This window comes from Tyto alba, unplaced genomic scaffold (assembly GCF_018691265.1).
Source record: "Tyto alba isolate M040663 unplaced genomic scaffold, T.alba_DEE_v4.0 Super-Scaffold_26, whole genome shotgun sequence".
Taxonomy (NCBI): Eukaryota; Metazoa; Chordata; class Aves; order Strigiformes; family Tytonidae; genus Tyto; species Tyto alba.
In genome coordinates, this window is record NW_024881300.1 from 7,721,194 (window position 1) to 7,744,776 (window position 23,583).

The 23,583-nt window shown below is 39.0% G+C and overlaps 1 protein-coding gene across 1 annotated transcript; it reads left to right on the forward strand.

Annotated features, from left to right (window-relative positions):
- Nucleotides 1–6,329: 6,329 nt before the first annotated feature.
- BRD7 (bromodomain containing 7) lies at nt 6,330–22,728 on the forward strand. The gene is made up of 17 exons (XM_042797418.1): nt 6,330–6,473; nt 6,856–7,064; nt 7,810–7,939; nt 8,351–8,408; nt 10,022–10,166; nt 11,517–11,627; nt 11,980–12,164; nt 13,038–13,161; nt 13,808–13,883; nt 14,817–14,924; nt 15,458–15,590; nt 16,463–16,574; nt 17,665–17,715; nt 18,626–18,737; nt 18,862–19,005; nt 21,108–21,251; nt 22,218–22,728. The coding sequence occupies exons 1-17, from the start codon at nt 6,425–6,427 to the stop codon at nt 22,280–22,282; spliced, it is 1,956 nt and encodes a 651-aa protein (XP_042653352.1). The 5' UTR covers nt 6,330–6,424; the 3' UTR covers nt 22,283–22,728.
- The last annotated feature ends 855 nt before the right edge of the window (nt 22,729–23,583 follow it).

Below are 23,583 nucleotides of genomic sequence, written 5' to 3' on the forward strand. Positions count from 1 at the left end.
TCTGCTCCACATTTAGACAAAATTTAGCTTACCATTTAGACAAGGTTGAGCTAGAATTTTTATGTTAAAATAATATATTCCTTAAGCTATCTTACTGAGAGAATCTTAAGAGTTAAATACTCCTCCAAACCTGAGGGAGACACTTCTTTCAATATGATTATAGTAAACGCTGAGCAAAATTTTGAACCTTGCTGTTCCAAGCACTGCAGACAGTAGCCAGGCTGCACGCAGCAGTCACACAGATTTGAGCTAGACACACACAGTAGTAGAGCTACTACCCTGCTACATGGCTGCAAGCATATAGCTATCGCTGAGGGAAGCTTCTGTTCCTTATTTGTTCCATGAAGGCCACTCAATGATAGCTGCTGCCCTGAACAGCTCAGAGTAAGGTCAAAGTAGAATAATATAACTGGTAAGCAAAGTAAACAACACAATGGGATGCAGATTTCAACTATACCCACTTGGGTATACAAGTGTGATTTGCGTTCCGAAGCTACTAGCTGAATGGCAAGAGTGGGAATGAAGATAAAAGGTGCAGGTCTGGAACAAGTCACCACAGAAGACAATACTCTGCACTGAAAAATAGACTCTGCCAGGATCATATCTGCTCCCTAAAGAAATTATCTGCTGCAACTGCTAAGACAGGCTTCAGTTCCAACTTGTTCGCTGTTCAGATTTCTCCCTTATTTTACTCCAAATCCTCCACTTGACTGGGGAGAAACAGGGATGATGCATAAATCCCATTTTCCATCCATCTCCACTTGTGACCAAAGCTATGCAGACTCAGCTGAATCCTGTTTAATTTTCCCAACTTGTGCAGCAATAGCAGCCAAGAACCAAGGTCATAAATGTTTAAATTTCATGCAATTTCATGGATGTCTAGCAAAAATTTTTCTATTTTAGTTCAGAGATGTGCAACAAGGTATTTCTTCAGGTACACAAAATCACTTCAAGAGTTATTAAAAGACGTGTCCACAGGATTTGGACAAAAGACAGGATTTGGTCACAGGAAAGATATTTACAAAACACAGACCTATGCAAATATACACACAAACATATAACAGCATGATCGATATGACTGCTCTATGGACAATAAGGTAATCATCCATAACTACGATTGAATTACAATCTTCTTATAAAGTTGACTACAGTCTTAAGGATTTTGTAGTAGAAACAGATATTTGCCTATTATCATAAGTAAATTAATTAGGATTACTTTTCCTAGACAAAGTGAAGTGCTATTTCTTCACCACTAATAATTTACAATGTGTTTCCAGATGGGACTTACTACCCCCACAATATACAGTACTTTGGTGCTAAAGTAAAAAAGAGAAAATGCATCATAATGATGAGACAGTCTATTAAAACTAAGGGAAAAACTTTCATCTGCCACACTAGATTTTGTCGGGACATATGCATGTAGAAAATTACAGTGTCCCACTAACACAGAAGAAAAGAGTTATATCTTTCAGCTAATGAGTAACTGATTTAAAAGTCATACTGATAATACATGAATCAATAAAATATTGACTACATTCTTTACTTCAGCTATATGCGTTCGGTTATGTTTAGAAAGGCATGCTAGTGTAAAATATTAGTTTTAAATAAATGTCTGTCACAAAACCTGTTTATGTTAATGTTTCTGCTTATGAAAAACTCCCAGTGGGTTTAGCATCCCAAGCTTCTACATGCTTGTACACTCATGGAAACCTTTCAAAGATTTTACCACACATCTCCTGTGCTTTGCAGTGTTGTTTAAGAGATGAAAGATAGTATATGTGAAATACTTGGACATCTGTTTTCAAACATTTCCTCTGTGTCCAACAGTGGTAGCAGCACACATTATTGTCTCTCACTCTTAAATACTAGTTGCTATAGAAAATTGACACTGATTAAGATGAGGAACATGATCCTCAGAAAATATGCAGTGAACTGAAGTTTTTAATCCTGTGTATTCAATCAACAAGAATGAGACCTTGCATCTCTAATACCAGTGATAAAACTCTTCATAAGCTTATAAATAGCATTTTAGAAATGATGCCCAAAGAGACTTTTCCTGAATAATGCCATACATGGAAACACTGTGACCTGAAGCAGGTCCTTATTCACTGACAGTTACTGCCAGCTATTTGACTGCTAACGAAAAGTATTACAAAGAACATAGGTAACCACTTTCAAAGCAACTATTCAGAAGCAACTGTTGACACAGAGGTTCTTATCCTAGCCCAGCTCTGGGGTTTTGTGTACATAAGCTGCAACAAAATTCCTTCTTACTCTGTGATGAAATTCTGGAATCCAGTCAGCTGACATCTAAAACATCTCTGTTCACATTAGCAAAACATAAACACATTTTACACACCTCAACTTGCAGTCACAGTACGCATTCTACCACTTCATTGCATTAGCAGAAATCATACAGCAACCGACATGGATATCTTGTTACAAAGCTACGTGTAGACCAAGTAACAATACAAGCTGTTAACTTTCCTAGGTCACTACATAGTATTTTGAGGTTCAATGTAATATTGACTTTTTCTCTTTAATTAATAGAAGCTTCTCTATCTGCATTCCCTCAACGAGAGAGTATACTTTGCTCAAAAAGCAAATCATGCTGGAAGGATAAATTTCCTTCAAAAAGTTGCATATAAACAGTGACAATCTTCATCATCAACTCACAAAACCAAGTTCTTCAAACAGAACAAAAGTTTCTTAAACCTTTACAATAAATAAATGACCTATCATCTGTTTAGTCCTGCTATAAGGCCACATTGCACATTAATTTGAGAATATAAAATACCTGTTGTTATGGAGTATTAACATCTAATAGCTTCCTTTTTAAAAATCTGGTTTTGTTACCTAGAAAGCAGTGTTTTAGAAACTATTATATTGTTTCCATGATACTTCTTATATAGTTCCTTATATAGAAATTTACTGTATGATACTTCTCTTATGTAGAAATTTTCTATATAATAGAAAATTATATACTTATATAGAAATTTTCTTAATTAGTTCCCAGATAATTTGGCATACAAGTGAAGAATGTTACAATTAAATGATTCGGTAGACTCAATATTAGTATATAGCATACATCATGCAAAAAATCTTAAAATAACTAGCCGCTGATTTACTCCACATTAAAGCCTATTTATGGAAGACCCCAAAATTTCCACACAAAGAGAAAATAATGAGATGATGTGCAAGAGCACATATTTTAATAGCAATAAAGAAGTTTCAGGTACATTTTTATTTTTCAGCTTGAATTCAAGATTGTTGAAAGAATTACACCCCACTAATTTGACATATTGTAGAGGGTCTTGCTGTGTTTGCAGTCAAAGCACATGCTTCATGAAGTAGATTTTTAAAACCCTCTACAATAAATCTACAAATAACCTTGTTCAAATTTGTCTATTTCAATGCAAACATACATCAAGAAAACTTTTTTGAAGAAGAGGAAAAGGAAGAAAAAGTTTGATATCAAATACCTTTTATGTTAAATATAGTTTGCAGGAATAAAGTTAAAGCCCTTCAGCAAAAGTCTAATGGAAATCAAATCCCAACGTATGATTTTAATTACAAGGCTGTCACAGTCATCTGCAGACTGTACGGCAGAGTTAGTTACAAGTTTTTCTCTCTATTGTGATTTAAGTTAAAGGAAATGGAAGAGGAGTAGAAAAAGAAAAAAAAAGAGAAAAAGGAGGAAAAAGGAGAGAAGTATGATATGATAAAATGCTCCACCCCTCAAGTAATGATGCACAATTTTACACCTCAAAGTGAGGTTTATACTACAGTTACTTCAAATCCAAGTGACAAGAATGTTATAGAAAATACTACACTATATATACGATGTATTCTTGCTGTGTAGGTGTTGTGGTTTAACCCCAGCCAGCAATTACACACCACACAGCTGCTTGCTCACGGCCAGCAGAGCCAGCTGAGTATGAAGGAACACAGGCTTGTTTCTCAGGCAAGTGACAAGACCCAACAGCAACGCTCTTGTGCATCACTGAGAAATGCAGCATTTTCTCTTTCCAAGCTTGCCCAAGCTGAACAGTGCTTTGGAAGGCTGCACAGGTGTTTTTGAGGGGAAATAAATACTAATCTTTTAATTGGAAAGGAGAGCTGGAGACAAGGATTGCAAACCTGATCCATATTCTAGGTATGTGTGTGTACACCAACAGTTAAGAAAAAGTACCTTTGTCTGATCCAGGGGATGTTAATGAACGAGAACCTAGAAAGTGCAGTTCTCAATATTGGCAATATCTCACACTACTTGTTTGTGCATAATTCTCTCAAATTTCATTAAATACAGGACAAGATTAGTCAGGAAATTTCAGAATAACAATTGAGCAAATGGTCTTGCCATATAACATTTAAAAGAAAAAAACTTAGAAAGTCTGCCAGTCCTCTTGTGGGAATAGAGGATATAACAACTTTTTTTTTTTCATTCTATAAAACATGTCCTTTAAATATTTACTAGTCTTGTATTTTCTACATGTGGCCACAGCCCAAGCAAAAGCGCTCTACCTCTCACTAAAGTATGCTTAAGAACATTCACTGCATACGCAATAAGAGTATTAAATGATCCAGATGTGAATTAGAAAAACAACTGTGTCTATTATAGCTGAATTTCAGACTACTGGAATAAGATCAAGCAGGAAAGTTGTGGTTTATGCCAGAGCACCACCCACTCAATTCTCTGAGTAGGTTACCAAATGTCAGTAAATCTAACCAGTAAAACGCAAAACAAAGCTGTCACATCTGATTAAATTCCCAGGAACTGAATGGACAACGGTCAAGAGATTTTCTCTATCTTCTCAAGGTTTCAAAATAAACCTTGTGTAGATGTACAGCCACACAAATAATAAATTTCTAATTAAAAACTGTTTTTTTTCTGGCTATAAAACACCACATATGATTCAACAAACTTGAGGCATACTTACAGGACCATTGTGTGGGAATAAAATTAAAGCTTCTCTTTTGAAATAGACACAGCTTATTTTTGTACTCTAAATTTCAGATGTGAAATTTCAAGACTCATTACAAGATAGGTGTTTGTAGAACAAACTACACAGTGGTCCTGAAATGGCAATGACTGCAGTTTAAGTGGTATCAGCAACTACACTATTAACGGAAAGACTATATAGTCAGTTTTATATTTAATTCTGAAAACCATGCTTGTTTTGGTAAGTACTGACAGGCAAAGCAAATATGTTAACTTCCACCATTTCCAGGAGGTCCTAATTTATAACTTATTTTTAACCTGCACTGAGCAACACACATGTATTTTCCTTAAATCTACAACCTGATTATAAAGGATTTGTTTTCAAAACTGGTGAGCAAGTTCAGGCATTTAGTCTGTAAGGCTGACCCTGTCCCAGCCTGCGCAGGACAGGCACAACCATCACTGCTTTTCCTCAGGGCACTGAGTAGACCTGTTCCTTGGACTGGTACAGATCTCAGCATACCTCTGCAAACTCTCTACCCTTCCTCAGGCATATACAGCCTCTGCTCTTCCCACTGGTACAAATTTGGGCACAGGTTCTCAAACTCTAGGATGAGCAGGCCACTGCTCGAGGTCTTTATCCTGGATTGAGGGTTTGCCTCAAGCTGGAGCTTTGCTTGGCACGACCAGGTCACGGCCCCACACCACTGCCAGGCAGGGGGGCAACCCTCACAGGCCCCTTCGTGCCTAACCAGGGGCAACGTCAACCACTCTTGCAGGAAAGCAGGCTTCCCCAGTGCCCCTTCTGCTAGTATCACACTTGGCTATCTGGCTCTCACAGCCGTGGCAGGGGCGGTTCTGCAGCACAGACTAGCGTAAACACAGGAATATTTAGGCTGAGTCTTACCAAAAACACCGAAAAAGCTGCGCTGCCTCAGAGACTCAAGCGTGGGGGACAAGAGGAACAGGGCTGCAGACAGAAACCGCCTCAGGCAGGGAGCAAAGGGCATCTCCGAGGGCGCTGGAGGGAGCTCGCCGGCGGCTCTGTGAGGAGCGGGCGCGAGGGACTGTGAGGGGAGAGGAGCAGGCGCGAGGGGCTGTGAAGGGAGAGAAGCAACGCTGCCTGAAGAACGGAGCTGGGCCAGCCTGACAGCATCCTCCCACCAGCCCCGGGCTGAGCAGGGCCAGGCGCGGCTAGAAGGGCTGCCCGCCTCAGACAACCGGCGCGGAGCGGTGCGAAACTCCTCACGCTACCGCAGCTGCTCCCGCCAAGCCAACAACATACCAGGCAGCGACGGCCTCTGCGCATGCGCAGACTGCAGCACGGCTGGCCGTACCGCCAGTCCGCCAGGGGGCGCGCCTGCCCTCCTCTCACCGCCTTCCCCCCCCCCCCTCCCGGATGCGCGCGGCGCCGCTCGTCGGCGGGGCCGGTCACCGCGGCCGCAGCGGGGCCTGGGCGGGCGAAGGGCCGCGGCCGCCGCCATGGGGAAGAAGCACAAGAAGCACAAGTCGGACAAGCACCCCTACGAGGGTGGGTGGGTGGGTGGGCAGAGGGCAAGGCCCCAAGGCGAGCGCGGGCCCTCGGCCCTCAGTGCCGGCCGCCCCGCCGCGGGGGGAACGCGGCCGGCCCGCCCGCCGCGGCGGTTTGAAAAGTTGGGGGTGAAGCTGAGGCGATGTGGGGAGCGGGGCGGGGAGCGCGGCCCTTCCTGCCGCCGCTGAGCCCGGGGCAGGGAGGTTGGGGGTTGGTGGAGAAGCAGAAGCAGCTGTGGAGTCTGGAAGGAAAATGAGATTTGGTTTAGTGACAGCCTCCGAAAGGACTCCGAGGTAGCAGAGAGCTTGTGCCGTGCAGTTCAGGCTGAGTATGAGGGTGATTCCCGCGGTACTCACGCGGCTTCTTTCTCTGCTGTTTTAAGAATATGTAGAAAAGCCACTGAAGCTGGTGCTGAAAGTTGGAGGAAGTGAAGTTGCTGAACTCTCTACTGGAAATGCGGGACTTGATTCCAGCCTATATGAAGACAAATCTGAACATGAAAAACACAAGGACAGAAAAAGGAAAAAGAGAAAGAAAGGAGAAAAACAAGTTCCTGGAGAAGAAAAGGAGAAAAGAAAGAGAAAAGTTAAGGTATGTACTCATACTAGTGCATTTTAGCAGAAAAAATGCTTCAACTTCCTCTAGTCTTCACATCAAAAGGTGAGCAGGTATGACTGTCACAAATCGCAATACATTCAAACTCAGTATATTAGTTTTGCCAATTCCTTTTCTCCAGATACTTTTATTAGAAAAAGATGAGTGAAATCATTTGAAATGTGTCATCTTTCAAAAAATATTGTCAAATATAAGAGCACAGAAAATTAAAAAGGGGGAGAAAATTCTGTGTCTAAATAATTTATATAAACCAGAACGAAGACTTTACAAGTTCTTAATTAAAAAGAAAAAAAATGTATTTCCCTCTCGAGGTTCTTAACATAGTAAATAATTCTAACACGTTTATTCAAGGCATTATGTGTACCTCTAATTTCATATTTCCTGACTATTTAGTTTGTCTAACACCTTCAAAGATCATCTTAGGGGCTTCACTAGAGACAAGTCTCTGTGCAGACAATAGTGCAGAGTCATGCCTGTCATACTGTAAGTGGCTTTCACATATTTTGAAAAGATAATTCTGTGATACATTGCGTTGTACAGCTGAATTACTTCATTGTCCAGCAGATGGAGACAGTACATAAAGAATACAAGGTTTTTAAAGACTTACAAACTATTTTTTTTTTAAACTATGTGAGGTGGTTTTGAAAAATCCAGAGAGCATTATGTACAGTAATAATGCCGGTTTTGCAGGTTCTCTAAGCTTCTATAACAATCTTTCTAGGAGGATAAAAGGAAACGAGATCGAGACCATGCAGATAGTGAGGGAGAACAGGAAATGAAATGTCAGACTCCCATCAGATTGGAATTGCCACCAGAGAAACCATTGACGAGTACTTTATCAAAACAGGAAGGTAGGGGAAAAAAAAAAACAAAACAAACAATTTATTTCACTAATTGCAGTTTTCTTTAATTGACACACATTTTATTGTTCTTTGTTTCTGTAGCAAGTGACCTGACATTCTTTGCTATCTGAGTGTTTTTCCCCATCTCACACAAAAATGTGAAATTACATTACTGTATAATTCTTTTACAGAGTGGTATCTGGTACCTACATCAGAGTGAGCAGAATGTCAAGTAAGGCCAAGAGAAAAGTAGATCCCCTATATATGTTGTGGGTTTTGTCACTGTATTCTTTTCATTTATGATGAATTCTCAAGTTGTATCAGTTTTGTTTAGTTGATTTCTAATATCTTGGAAGTTTGGTACCTCTTGCAATCAGTTCTATCTAACACCCTTTTTCCCCCCACTTCTTTTTTGTCTAGAGGTGGAGCAGACACCACTTCAGGAAGCTCTGAATCAACTCATGAGACAGCTGCAGAGGTAAATGTCAGTGCTACAGGCTTTCAGAGCTATGAAATGAAAATAGCATACATTAAGAGGCATATAAAAAGCTGAGTGAAGTTGTTATTGCTAAATATATTCCTAACAGGACTATTTTAGGAATTTAAGTACTTGTTTAAGAATGCACACTTAGAATTTCTCCTCAGCTTAGGTTTCTTGTAAACACCTCCAGTTTCAAGTTTAAAGTACCTTTAAAAACCCTTCAAAAATAGGACAATTTTCCAATAATGTGATGCTTTCCTTATAAGAACTTTTTTTCAGGGAGGCACAAGAGTTTGGAATGAACTTGCCAAAACTTCTTTTACCTTGAGTTGTCCTATTTTTGGCATTGTTTACTATAAAAAAAGAAGTACACACTTTAAAACTTAAACCATGTTCTCTTGCTGTCTTATTAACCAAATGTCTTTTGATTAAAACAGATTTGCAGTTCTTTCAAGTAGCCTGTGGTTTAAGATATTTTTTCTTGACTTTAAGAATTAAGAATATCTGTATGTTTTACGCAAGAGTGGTTGAAAGATCTTTACCTGTCTCACCAGATTAAGCTTGAAACTTTGTTCACAAGTTTTCCCGTAACCTTAAATATTCAAGACCTTGGTGTATGTTTCAAGAAACTAACAATCAACTATGAAAAACTGTGTGTGGTTTTTTTGGCTACCTTTCCACGCATGCAGAAAGCAGCTGCCACTTCTGGTTTTGAATCCTGTCTCTCAGTTGGAAGCTGTTGTGCAAGTGTTCCACAGGTGTTGCAGAGTATCTGCACTGTGTGCTTCTCGGTTTGCCTAGCAAAATGCTTTTCATTGTTCTGTAACAATTTGGCGACTAGGAATAGAAATCTGCAAGTCATAAGTAAGCCTCGGGAAAAAGGCCTGAAAATGCCAAGGGTTTCACCAGTGTGTAGTATCAGCACTGGCACAGGAGGCCACTCATGTGCTGTGGAGTTTAGTGAAAGGCATAAAAGCAGTGGCTCTGGAGGAGGGATTCTTGCCAGTTTATCAACTAAGCCTGAGCCTAAGGAGAAAACAGCAACCAACTGTATTTGATTTTAATGCTATTAGAAGCACCCAGAAACTTCAGTGTATGTCGAAGATGACGGAAAGTCTTAGGAAATTTTAATGTAAAAAACTAAAATAGTTTACGTAACCTGAAAATTAACATAACCATAAGTATACACGTTCTATCACAATTTTTAGCAATAAGCTTTCCCTTCTGTTAATTTCAGAGTAAGCAGTGAATGACACATACACATGCTTATGACATTTGTTCCCGTTATTTTTCAATTACCAATATAATATAAAACCACTTCTTGAAAAGCCAAAACCAAAAAAAAAGTTTTTTTTTTAGTCTTGTGAACACAGTTATCAAAATGCAGAATTAACTTCTAAAATATATTTGTAGCACTTCTTTTGTTATATGGGGTTGCATATGGGATCTTCTCAACGTTCAAAAGCAAAAGATTATGCTGACATGAGCCGTTTCTAGCTTTATGGTTTTGATTCCTTTTCAGCTTAGTCCTTTCCTTTCTATTTAATACCAAGCCCAATGTGTCCTTTGCTGTAAGTTGAAACATACACTGTTGTTTAATTTCTTAACAGAAAGGATCCAAGTTCTTTCTTTTCTTTTCCTGTGACTGATTTTATTGCCCCGGGCTATTCAATGATAATTAAAAACCCAATGGATTTTAGTACCATGAAAGAGAAGATCAAGAACAATGGGTACCAGTCCATAGAAGAATTAAAGGTAATTCTGTAAATTTTATTTTGACTGCAGAGATGTATGATGCTCAATTGACTAGAACTCTTGTATTTCATGAGAACATGAAGATGCCAAAAGATTCAGTACTTCTGCGTGAAGAAATGTTTCTTGTTGAATCTTTGTGATCAAATAAGTTCTGGAAGTGAAAAAGAAAATACTTCTGGTTTGTAAATGTGCATCTCAAAAAGATGTGGATGGTTTCAGGTTTTATGTGGGATTAAATAGAACCTGGCAGTTTGTCCTTCAGCGGGTCACTTTAGATCTTTACTTAATAATGAAAATGTTAGCATTTCTGTCAGACTGCTCTCTTTTTGAACGTACTGCCTCTCAAAAAACAGAGAGTCTGGTGAATTTATTGGCTTTGCTTGTTACTACTTCATCATTTGCATCCTCTCACCTCGGTGCTAGCCAGGCTTATCTAGTCATGTAGATCCACAACTAGTGGAGGCAAGGTAAGCAGCTGCCTAACCCTGTGCTGTAGTGTGTATGGTGGATTCGAGGGCCTGTTCTGAAGGCCCCTAAAGCTTTTAAAAGGTGTGGGGGCTTGTTTTGTTTTGCTTTCTTTAGCAGAAATACTCTCTAGTTCTTTACTGGTCTAGATGAGGACCTGAGTGAGAAGTGTAATCTGTGTGTAATTAACAGTTGAATTTAGGCAGATGTTAAGAGTATTGGTTGTAATTTCTTGCACGTTCTTTAGAGCTCCAAAACTTAAGAATAATATTCCCTGTTGTTTCAGCTGTTCCTGGTTAGTTTTCCATTTTAACTTTTTGTCTTTGTAAATAGCTGAGAATGTGATAAAACATATCTACCTGTAGGGGCTCTGCAGTGGGTATAGAAATGAAGTTTCTAGCTCAGTTATTCAAGAAATGAACTTCAGACAAGCATACATTTCTTTTCTTCATTGTAACTGAAACTTTGGTGTATTCGTTGTAATGACTTAACTGAATTGCAACTTTTCGGTTTTTAAAGTTAGGTTTATTGTCTTTTTTTATGTTGTTTCACTTTGTTTTTCTTTTAATGACTGCTGATTGGTCAGGGAAGTGGGTAACTTTAGGTAGGAGGACTTCCATTGAAACTTTAGAAACTACAAACAATACTGAACACTTAAGGATGCTTTCGGGATGTTTATTGAGGTGCGAGTTTTGAGACTTAAATCTAATTTACATACTTATTTTTGTTTAAATTTTAAATTTAATAGATTTCTTTAATTAATTAAAAATGTTCTTCAAGGTTCTTTTTCCCTAACACTCAAGACACTGCATTTGCAACAAGAATTTTAGTACCGTATACTGTAAAATTTTAACTTTCATTCCAAAATTATTAATGTCTGTACAGGATAACTTCAAACTTATGTGTACTAATGCAATGATTTACAACAAACCAGACACCATTTACTACAAAGCTGCAAAAAAACTGCTGCACTCAGGGATGAAGATACTTAGCCAGGTAAAAGAAAATACAAAACAATATGTTAAAAAAAATATGCTGTTTTCTTTTTGATCCCTATTTAATTCCACTTTTCTTACAGGGATCTCATGAAAATTAGTAACAACTTGCTTAATATTTGTCAGATGCTTGCATATTAGAATTTAATGAGTACGTTTTTTTAAGGCTCATGCTTTAGTATTGCTACCAGATGAGTTATTGAAGAAATACTTGCATTTAATATTTCATTTTCTAAACTGCCTTTATACTTGCTAGTATAAGAAAGAAAGAACTGAAATAAAATCATCCTCTATGGGTAGATTATGAGAAGATTCATTGAAGTAGAAAATAAAAAGATTATGGTGTTTTTTAGGAGAGAATTCAGAGCCTGAAACAAAGTATAGAATTCATGGCTGACCTGCAGAAGACTAGGAAACAGAAGGACAAGACGGAACTGCAGCAAACTGGGGAAGATGAAAATGGTCCTGGGAAAGTCACAGGAGAACCTGTGGATGGTGACACCAAAGCATTCAAAACACCTAGCAAAGAAAACAAAAAGTGAAGTATTCTCTCAATAACAATCTATAGGATACACCCTTTAAATGCTACTGAAACAAGATGACTTCTAGGGACCAGCGGATGTGGGTTTCTCTCTTTCTGCTACTGTCTATACACTAAGACCTTTTCATCTCAAAGGAGCAACATTTATACAAAGCACCCTCATATACCAAAAATAATGAAGTTTAGAATCTTTTATGATACCATGATTTTTTTTATGTAGGCAACCCTGTACTGCTCACCAACTCCATTCCTTCAGTTATTTTCTATTTTAGTGTCTTTCACATAAGTGGTATTGTTTTGGAGGAAATTTGCAAATATGACCTCTTAAACATTTTGGTACAAATAACTATATAGATAATTTCAAGTACTTTTTTTTTTTTTTTTGCATAGTAGTTGTATTTGAAACATGTAAATGCATAGCTATAGAACTTCCTGAAATTATCTTTTAATATTTCAAAATAACCCTTTCAATATCTGAAATACTAGTGACTTTATTTTCACAGATTCTGAAATACAGATAGTAGAATTCAGAGTATCTAGTATTTTATTTTACCAGAAATATCCTTGTTAGTTTTGTGGGAGTGATGACATAAAATCTGACAACATGCTGCACTAGGAAGTCAGTATGGCTGAAGTAAGCTAAACAAAGACATTTGCAGGTACTAACATAAAAACCATTTGCTGATACAAATCTTTGTCATGTATTTTCCCCAGCTATATTAAATACAGGCATCTTAAATGGTGCTTTTTTTTGTTAGTTGTTTTGTCTACAAAAACAATTTCCTCACTATCCTTTTGTGACGTTTAGCCAACTGGTGTCTGTAAAATCTGTTAAAGCTAGTAACCAGGTTGCGTGGGTGTTATTCACAGGAAGGACAAAGATCTACTTGAAGACAAATTGCGAAACAACAGCTTGGAAAGGGAACAAGAGCAGATTGATCGTATTGTTAGGGAATCTGGAGGAAAGTTAACAAGACGGCTTGCAAACAGCCAGGTAAATCTTTGTCTTGGATATCTCTCACTTTTTTCATAAACCAGGCTTACTTAGCATTGTATGTCAGCTGAAACTCAGGGTATGCTTTTACTAGAGTTCACACATGACTGATCATTTGTGGAAATTGGCAAGGTTAAAAAAAAAAGGCTTATCAGTTGAATGCGTGCTGAATTTCATCAGCAGAGCAAGTTCAGCTTAAAATTTTCAGAAATTTTAGATAAAGTAGTGGAAAAGGATAAATAGTAAGGAACCTCAAGAGAATATGTCAAATCTGACCTGTCAAATCTGTAGTTCTGAAACAGCCACATATCTGAGCAAAGGTGATTAATGTTACAGGAGAATGAACCCAGTTTGGTAATACTGGGCCCTTTGGATTTTCTACATGAATTACATATTTTACCTCTTAGCCTCTGCAGAAACATTAATATTTGTCATAATTTCTTAATTCCTTGTGCCTAAGACAATAATAAAGTTATGTAGTGAAAATAAAAAAGTTAAAGCAGCACTCACTTCCAAGTCTGACTGATCTTTCCAAATCCGTTTCTGATTCCTGTGGGTAGGACAGTTTCATTAGGTATTTCTGTTAGTTTAAGGACCATGAATTTCAAACTAATATGTAAACTGAAATAGTCTGATCTTATTTCAGTGTGAATTTGAAAGAAGAAAACCAGATGGTACAACAACTCTGGGCCTTCTTAATCCAGTTGACCTTACTGCAGGAGGTAAGTTGGCATGGTTTGGGTAACAAGCTGCTTTTACCTACGTGCTCTGCTGCTTTTTTTGCTGGGGTAGATCAGCAAATGCTGGCCAAGAACCAAATGCTTCTTTACAGACTGATGAAGATCTGGATTTAAAAAGCTGCAGCTGAGGGAGCGCATGGATGAGAACCAGCTGTGGCAGTTGGGAGCAGCTGGAGGGAGCCCTCAGTGGCTGTTGCTTCTCCTTTTTACATCAGTTGTTTTTTGGAGCTGCAAGAGAACGCTTTTGCCATTGGAAAGAGACTACCTGCCGTATGCTTGGGCACATTTCATTCCTTGGACACCCCTTAAGTCTGATCCATGTATGGAGTGCAATGTCTGCTGACCCAAAAGATCACAGATGTTCCAGAATTGGCTACTGGAAACTGTCTGGGTCCCAAGTCATGTTGTCGTGTCAGTGCCATTGATGTAGTGCCACTAACTGTAAGAGTGAAGGCGCTTGAGTATTTAACTACCAGCTCATTACAGAACTGAGCTGACCAGGTCTGGAATAGACAGAATCCAAGCTGAAAAGTTGACTTCTCCCTTTTCGCTATTTGTGCAGTAGGAAATGTCAGCAAAAATAAAGAAACTGTGGTCTTCTGCGTTAAGAATCAGAGCCTCTATAATGATGCAGCCTCTGGTAGGGGCGGACAGGAAGAAGGAAGACTGATAGTGAAAACTTAACATTTAGGTTAGATCTTCTGTGCTTAACTTGTATTACCACTTGGTCTGGATCCATGTGTAAGACTACACACAGTCTTAAGTATGAAGTGTTTGGAGGGGAAAACACACTTTGAGAGTTGTATCCTGCTTATTCTGAAGTTTTAGCTATGAGTACTAAATGAGTATGAACATCTTCCTATGTCACTTAACTATGCCTTCATTATTTCTGTATTTTGATATATCCTATTGTAGAACCAGGTTACTGCCCTGTAAAGCTGGGTATGACCGCAGGAAGACTTCAGTCAGGAGTTAATACATTACAAGGGTTCAAAGAAGATAAAAGAAACAAGGTTACTCCAGGTAAGTACAAATATATAAACAAAATAGGTTGATCTTATTACTAGCACACAAATAGTTTGGAACTAATTTTTTTTTTTAATGATAAAGCACATTATTGCATGTACCTATCACACACTGAAACAGCACATCATGAAGTTTAGCTTAATTTACACATACAAAAAGGGGAGGCATATTTAATAAAATGTTCATCTGTATTGAGAAGAGGAACTATACCAGATAGAAAAAGGTTTTTGCTAGCTTTGGAAGAGCATAGTGGGGAGCTTGAGAACCTGTTACTGGCACCAGACTGAATTTTCATATTGTGTTATGGCAGACAGTTTTGTTAATAAAACATCTGTAAATACGCATTTGATGTAGATGTTACTAAAAGATGTTACAGTGTGAACAGATGGTATTCTGTGGAAGTTTGTTTTAACCATAAGAAATATGTTCCTAAAAGTTTTTCTTTTGGGGGATTGTTTTACAACCCCTTCTCATTTTCATCTGATACATGCGTGTCAGAGGTAATAATTAGTACTGTTGTTATTCATTAGTGACGTATTTGAATTACGGACCCTATAGTTCCTATGCTCCAACATATGATTCTACATTTGCTAATATAAGCAAAGAAGATTCTGACTTAATCTATTCAACATACGGGGAAGACTCAAATCAAGGATCTTTCAGGTAATCAAACTACTAGGGTGCTTTTCACAGCTTTCATATACAGAAGCATTTATGTGCAACTCTGCAGTACAGGCTATGTCTGTGCTGTTGAGTAATGTCACTACTGTCTTTATAGCCTACTCGGTTTTGTTTGTTTTAAGAAACAAATACTTTAATAAGAGAATTCGCCAAGATTGAAGGATTTTGATGTTACTGATACATGGGAACAGAGTCTAAAATTTCAGTGTATTTATGACTAACTTTGAAGGACTTGTGTTCAAAGCCATAAGTAGAGTGGGACAAATGTTTATACAAATGGGATTTTTTTTAACATTAATGAATTAATTACTGTCTTGAGGGAGCTGCATCTTTGTTAGTGTCATATACTGACCAAATCCCTGTGGTCACAGTGAGAGAGCTGAATCCAGAGACAGCGATTACCAACTTCATTCTTAAGTAGTGGGTATACTGCTTGATTTTCACATTATTTACTACAGTAAAAATAATTAATTCTCACTGTTTTTCTTATTCCTGGTTATAAAAACTTCAGAGTTAAAATCTTTTTGTTTTAGGAGAATCTCAAAAATAAAACACACAGTGGTATAAATTTGCATGAAATGTGGGAATACTTGAGTACAGTGCAGATGTAAAGCACCTGTGCAAATTTGCTTTCAGCTTGCTGCAGCTGCCTGAGCCAGTGTACTTTTCCTAGTTTTTCAGGTTTTGTTAGTAATCTGGATGGGTTCCTCAGCTACAAAAGGCTTGGATAACTAAACTAAAGCAAGCATTTAGATCAAATTCTGTGCTGTACATACTGGCTTGACTTTATGTAACTATTTCCATTGAATGTTTGGTACGAAAGTAGTTACTTTAACTGCCTTTTGCTCTTTCAGTATTCATGATTTTTTGATGAAATCACAAGATTATCCTTTCTTAATGGCTGATAGCTTGCTGGATGTTCTGACTAAAGGAGGACATTCTAGAGCTCTCAGAGAACTGGAAACGGTAAGAGTGGATTTGTGTACTCTCTGGTCTTTGGCTTTAGCACACAAGCTATAAAGCTAGAGAAACATGATGGTGATCCAATTGCTGGGCTCTCTTTTAATTGGTAAAATTTGAAAGTGAAGACTGATGTTTGTCTCCAGTGAATGGATTTTCTAGAAGGATTATTCTGACTTCTTAATTAGCAAAACATGAAAATTAACAAAATATTGTAGAGACAGTAACATATTTTTCCTCTGTCTATCCTCCCACTCCCATTAGCACTAGCTCCTGTTCCATTTAGGAAGAAAATATCAGTAAGCAGTTGTTTAGGAGTGAGGTGGTAATGGATGGGCCTTCTTGCTTCCATTAAAAGTTTATCATGTTTCTAGCAGCCACTGTTTAGTTCAGGAGATAAACAGCTACTCTTCAGATTCCTAGGAGATTTCAGTACCTGTATATGCCAAACATGACTGGAATCAAAGGGGCTGATCTAACAATCCTAACTGACAATCCAAGAATTAGTTGAGAATCTCCACAAAACAGTTCCTCTTAACTAAATGCCTTGAGTTTCACATCAGTGTAAACTATTGAAATAAACAGATCTTGGCCTTTTACTAATGGGTCAAATAGTAGCTAAATTAATACCAGAAACTTCATGGATCAGAAATCAACCTTTAGCCCCAGTTCAAACCTTTGCTTTGCATTACTAGTTTAGCTCTTTTCTAGTACCCAGTAGCGCTGCTGACTTACAGGATTCAACCACTCCTGTTGCAAGTATTAAGAGAAACACAGTTATGTATAGAAACAGAATACATTTCAGCCTCTACTAATCATCCTTCCCTTTCTTCCTGCCCCCCGGTAAATAATCTGATACGGCAACGCTGGGGAAAAGCATGTGGACTTGGCAAAGAGCAAATAAAATGGGTGCTGTATTGTAGTAAACAATATCTGAAGAAAGCCCTCTAAAAAATAGCTACTTTGTAACTTGGTTTACAGAAAAAGCTCATTATGACATTGTATATTTACCTCACTTTAAAAGTAATGCATTTTGTAAGGTTTTACTTTGAACTTAAAGATTAATGTCATCTTTAAAAATCCTTTCTCTATTCAGCCATTGGAGGAAGCTGAAGGCCCACATGAAAGAAATGATGCATTAAAAGATGTAAGGGTAAAATTTTTCTGTATCAATTAACTACTCTAACCAACCTGACTAACCCTGCAGCTACAAAACTGCCGCCAACTGTAAGGCCTGTGCAGCTACACTGAGACTTTGACAAGCTGTAGCTACACACTCTGTGAATGGTGACAAGGGCATGCTCTTTGTAGGCAGTTGGAGAGTAAGAATCTCCAAAAAATTAAGTCTTAAACGAGACTGTATGTCAAAAGAACCACAAGAAAATGCTCACGTATTTTTGTTTGTGATTGTTTAACCATGTGGTAGTCCTCCTGGTTGGCAGCTACAGTTGTTTTATTTGTATCTTAAACCAAATCAGATTAACATGAACTTGCAATATAAGTGTAAAATATCACACAATACATAACTATCTTCGAAAAGTTTTCTCAGATATCTTGTGCCCCTATAGGCATACAGTGTACCTCTAGAATCATTCCACCACAACCTTGTTCAATTAGAAGCAGCATAGCAGCAGTTCTAGGGAAAGGGCTGCTCTCCTGAAGCCTTCAGCTGCAGCCAGTTCCCAGGTTGGTTTTGAATTTTGGCCTTGGATCTTAGATAAACTCTGCTTTAGGTGAGCTCAAGGAATTTTATTGGGTTTTATTTATATAATTGGGATGCTGGTCTTAAGTTACTGTATCATTTGTGCATATCCCCACTGTCTTTGGCAGATGTTATTTTCTATGTGAGTATAAAGAAGAATAGTAAACAGACACTGTTCTCCAGTTAAAGTTCTGCAGTGTCTTCCCAGCTTTCCCCCTTTATATGTTCACTTGTTTTGTAGAGCAGACTAATTTTAACTAACTTTGTGTTCTGATTTTCCCCAAACAATTTTGTTGTTTCAAGGTTGATCTAAATATTATCTAAATTATTACTTGCCTCTTTTTTTTATTTGGAGATTATGGAGATTGATATTGCTGGGAGGTTGGACTCTGCTAATAATGACAGACTGACAGCACTAAAGGCAGTTACAAACTTTGGCCTGCCTATGGAAGAGTTTGATTCTGAGGGTAAGTGTTCTCGGTACTTGCACTTTGGATATGTCTGTAACTTTTTCAACTTCCATTCCCTTTATATAGTAATGCAAGTAAATATACTCTTTACAAGTTAGGATATTCTTTTCTTCATTAACAGAGGCTGAAATCTTCCAGAGGAAACTTGATGAAACAACGAAGCTTCTGAGAGAACTCCAGGATGCTCAGAATGAACGACTAAGTACAAAACCACCCCCTAACATGATTTGCCTTCTGGGTCCATCTTACAGAGAGATGCACTTGGGTAAATACACTTTTTTTCATCATTCTTGCAGAATACTTGTAACAACTCCAAGACAGATAAAAGTTTAACAGTTACAGTGCAGAACAAGTACCTTGTTAGGCCAAGAGATAAATGTAATCTCTGGCTTTACATACAAAAATTACAGGTATTTTTTCTTTATTAATGAATTCCCCTAGAACTGATTGGGAGCTTTCTCTATGCCATGGGGCAGACAATAACCAAACTCCTCTAAACACCATGATTTTTGCTGTGTCTTTGAACAGGGGTTGCCTAAGTATTACCAAGTTCTTACTGTAAGGCTAGCTTTACTCCAGGTTTCATCCAGTTACCAGGCTACTTAATTATACCAATTAATACCAATCATACATTCTTTAACTATTTGAGCAAAGCTTCTTGTCTCACAGGTCAGTTATACAGGTGATGTTAATGGCAACCTTCAAAGATAAGGGTGTCTGTTTTGTAAGTAAAACTAACTTGTGTAATACCGACTACAGCGTATGTGGGCTAAAGTAAGCACCTTGATGTGATAAATTCCCCATTATACCAAGTCTAAACCAGATCAGATACTATCTTTCTTAAAAAGTTTAAGTACTTACAGCTTACTTCTTGAAGGAAAACCACCTTTGTAGCAACAAGAACAGCCTCTCTATATACAAAACTAAATGCTGAATCCTGAAGGCCAGCTATTATGAACACAGGTGCTGTGTGGGTGCCACCAGATCTTGCTCAGCTGCTGTACCAGTGTGAGCCAGGTGTCATTAGCTTACTCGTTAGCTTTCAGGTTCCTTAATGGCAGCAAGCCCTGGTCAGCAGCTATTTCATTCCTCCTGTTCTTCTTAACCATCTCTTTTATAGTTCCCCGTATGTCTTGCATGATTGCACACCGTACAACAAAACTCTTCTGTTGCAGAAACATTATTTAACTGTCGTGGTTTCGGCCTGGTTGGTAGCCAACCACAATGCAGCAGCTCTCTCTCCCATCCCCTCCAGCAATGAGAAGGGACAGAGAGCCAGGCTTGGGGTCCGAGATAGGACTGGGATGGGGAAAAAATTCCCCTTTATGGTCACGAGCAAAAGGCAGACTCGTTAGGGGAAGAAAAAAAGAACATACATTTATTACAGACACTAACAACACATAATAGAGTAGGACAGTGAGAAGCATTGCCACATCCTGAGAACACCTTCCCCCCACCCCTCCCTTCTTCCTGGGCTCAGCTCTGCTCCCCATATCTCTACCTCCCCCAGTGGCGCAGGGGCAGGGAATGGGGGGTGCAGTCAGTGCTGCCACTTTCTTCATCTTCGGTGGGGGGAGCGTCTGGAACTTGTTCCCCCTGCTCCAGCGTGGTCCCCTTCTCACAGGAGACAGTCCTCCACAAACTTTCTCCAACATGAGTTCCTCCCATGGGCCGCAGCGGTCCCCACACTGCTCCGTCATGGGTCACTAACTTCCTCCGACTGGATTCCCTCCCACGGCTGCAGCCCTTCCCGAGCTGCTCCAGCGTGGGACTCCCCCGCATGCTGCAATCCTCCCAGTGCTGAATTACAGCAGCGGGGCTACCTTTTCCCACGAGACCCCGGCCTTTTTCGGGCACAGAACCTTGATCAGCTGAGCAGGAGCCACAGGCCATAAGTCAATGTCTGCTCCACCGTAGATCTTCATGGGTGGTAGGGGGGGCCGCCCTGCCGTCTCACCACAGGATACAGGGGGGTCTCTGCTCCGGCACACCTCCCCCCTCCTTTCTTCCTCCGTTCCTCCACTGACCTTGGTGTTCATGCAGCTGCAGCAACTCCTCCTCACAAGTCCCACTGCCCATCACCACGTCCCTTCTTAAATATGTTATCACAGAGGCGCAGCCGATTGGCTCAATTTCCCAAACAGAAGTGGAGCTGATGTGGAGCTGGGGGAGCTTCGAGAAGCTTCTCACAGGGGGCCGCCCCGATAGCCCCCTCCCTTGCCACCAAAAAAACTCCACCATTCACTCAACCCAGGACATTAAGCATAGTTCCATTTGTACTTAGAGTGTTTGCAGGGTGATGGGCTCATTTCAGTGACTCCATGTGTGTATATATAGCATATAAATACATCCACTTGTCTTTTCTAGCGGAAAGAGTGACCAATAACCTGAAAGAACTTGCACAACAAGTGACTCCAGGTGATATTGTCAGTACGTACGGAATCCGGAAAGCAATGGGAATTTCAGTCCCTTTACCTGATGCAGAAGACAGCTGGGTAGATTTGACAGAGGGTGAGTATCCAAACTGTATTGTAGCATCTGCTCAACTAAAACAAAACCACATCTGCAAATCATTTGACTGGCTTGTGGTAGAACTTGTAGTAACGTAGTTTCAACTTTCAGTTGTTCTCCTCTTCTTAAAATTCTGTTTCTAATGGAAAGTTGGTGTGTTTTGTCTCAGTCCAAAATTAATCTTCTGGATGTGTGGAACTTCATGTAGTTGAACCAAAGTAGTTATTTTACCATTCATCTTAAAGCATTGCCAAATTCTGAAGCTTGGCAATCTATTCAATTTTAGTTTTTCCATTTAGCATGAAGTTACAAGAGAAGAGTTATAATTCCTCACTTGCTAAAACAAGGACATGGTGCTTCTTCCTCCAAGCTGTTGGCTGTGTGCTCCTGTTGCTTAATGTGGCCAGCTGTAGTGCATTGTAAATTGACAGCATCAGTTCAACACAACCCCCCCAGCTAAAAGTACTACTGGTTTTGCTGGGTTAAAGAGTCAGGTCAGTGGGAAATAAAAAGAAAAAAAAAAAAAAATCTAAGTGCCCAAGCCAGATCTCCCCCTTGTGGCATATTACCGGTAAAAGCATACAACAGGCATTTGTATTCATTCCCAGTTCTTAAGGCAGGTAAGAATTTCCTTTCAACAAACATAATTCACACAACAAATTTACTCAATCTGTGGTTTATAAAAGTTTCAGTTAACATGTTATTTAATGAAAAGAACTGGATTACTCCAAGGAAACTGCTCAATAAAATTGAATTTCAAAATTATTGAGCAATTTCTTTTGCATAGCACTGTATGAGAAGCTGTGTAGCAGAACTGACTAACTGAAACATAATCTTTCTTGGACTGTTACAGAACACACAGCTAACTCAGGCCTGTCCACATACATAGAAAATTACTTTAGGAATGCTCTGTTATATATTCATTTCTTTCATTTAGTTGACCTGGTACCTGTTGTAAACTTTCAGACTTTCAAGAATCTAAAAAGACTGTCACCGTCCCTGAAAATGAGTGTGGTCCAGTTACAGTCTGAAGCTTCGGTGATGTTTACAGCTGTTTGTTTGATTCTATTTAAGAACCAGATAAACTTCCTTCAGGTGCATTCACTGAGCACATGTATATTGTGTGTTAAACTACTTCTGTTTATTAAATTTTGGAACTGATGACATTAGAAGTTGAATGGTTTGTATTAGAGTTACTTCTGCCACATAAATGCACTAAATTATTCTTTTTCCATTCCTTACTATTTTAAAGCACCTCTGCAGCATTTGACTTTTCATAGATTGTCAGGAAAAGTCAAAGTGTGCCTATATATGGTGCAGGGACTCAACCAAAAGTTCCTAAAAGTAATGTGTAGACTCTGTACCAGAATCTCACTGGGGCAAAACCCATTAATATCTGAAGATGCAAGTTTCCCTTTTAAAATTACTGTGCAACTCTTCTGATTGCGAGGAAGAGAAATAAACTGTTTAAATAAAACTGATGTAGCCTGATGAATTAACAAAAGATCAGCTTTGTAAGACATGGACTGTGGATGAATCTACTATTAGAGAAACACCACCATCTGCTCATAGTATTCTAAAACTCGAGGGCAAGCTTAGAAAGGTGTCGGGACAGTAAGGTGAGATGAAGAAACCCACCTGCAGCCAGTAAGTAAAAATGCCATATTAATATTTTACACGATCATACAGTGCTATACATAGGTCCTACCACAGGTGTTGCTTAATTATTTTTAAATGTTGTTCCTTTTTACCCTATGGTTGCAGTAGTACCTCGGCCTCAAACAGGAAGGACATGCAGTGTTTTGGCTCCATCTGATCCGCAACCACGCAAGTGCACAGGGGCAGGGAGGTGAAGCAGGAGGTCACTTAAAAGGCAAAGCACGAGTGTGAATTCCACCCTCTAACCCCAGCCTTATGGCCAACATCATCCATACACTGCCTTCCTTTCTCCTCTCTAAAAACGGCTGCACAAGTGTTTAAAAACAATTAAATTTGCTGGAATAAATTTTAAGAACTGTGAAAGGTTGAACAGTCAACCTGGATTTTTCTCCAGTAGTTTCAGTTGGCCCAGAATAGTTCTTACTACAGTCACCACTAGTTTTTTTCCACAGTTCTAGGTAATTGCAGCTGAAATATTATGCCAGGGAATTAATTTTTCAATTAATATTTAAGTCATTTTCATGCTACAAGCGAAGACAAGATGCACAAGAAGTAGGCCAGGCAAATCATTATTGACTCACTCTATAGCATCTCATTTCTCATCACTTACCTTTCGTACAGTGCAGTAGGCAGCCGCAGAGTACAGAAAACAGAGTACTGAAATTATTCTTCA

Excerpts from the sequence above, each read along its gene's own strand:
- BRD7 (XM_042797418.1), top strand. The coding sequence starts at position 6,425 with ATGGGGAAGAAGCACAAGAAGCACAAGTCGGACAAGCACCCCTACGAG. Across the intron at positions 7,940-8,350 it reads TACTTTATCAAAACAGGAAG|AGGTGGAGCAGACACCACTT; the intron begins GTAGGGGAAAAA and ends TTTTTTGTCTAG. Across the intron at positions 10,167-11,516 it reads AGTCCATAGAAGAATTAAAG|GATAACTTCAAACTTATGTG; the intron begins GTAATTCTGTAA and ends ATGTCTGTACAG.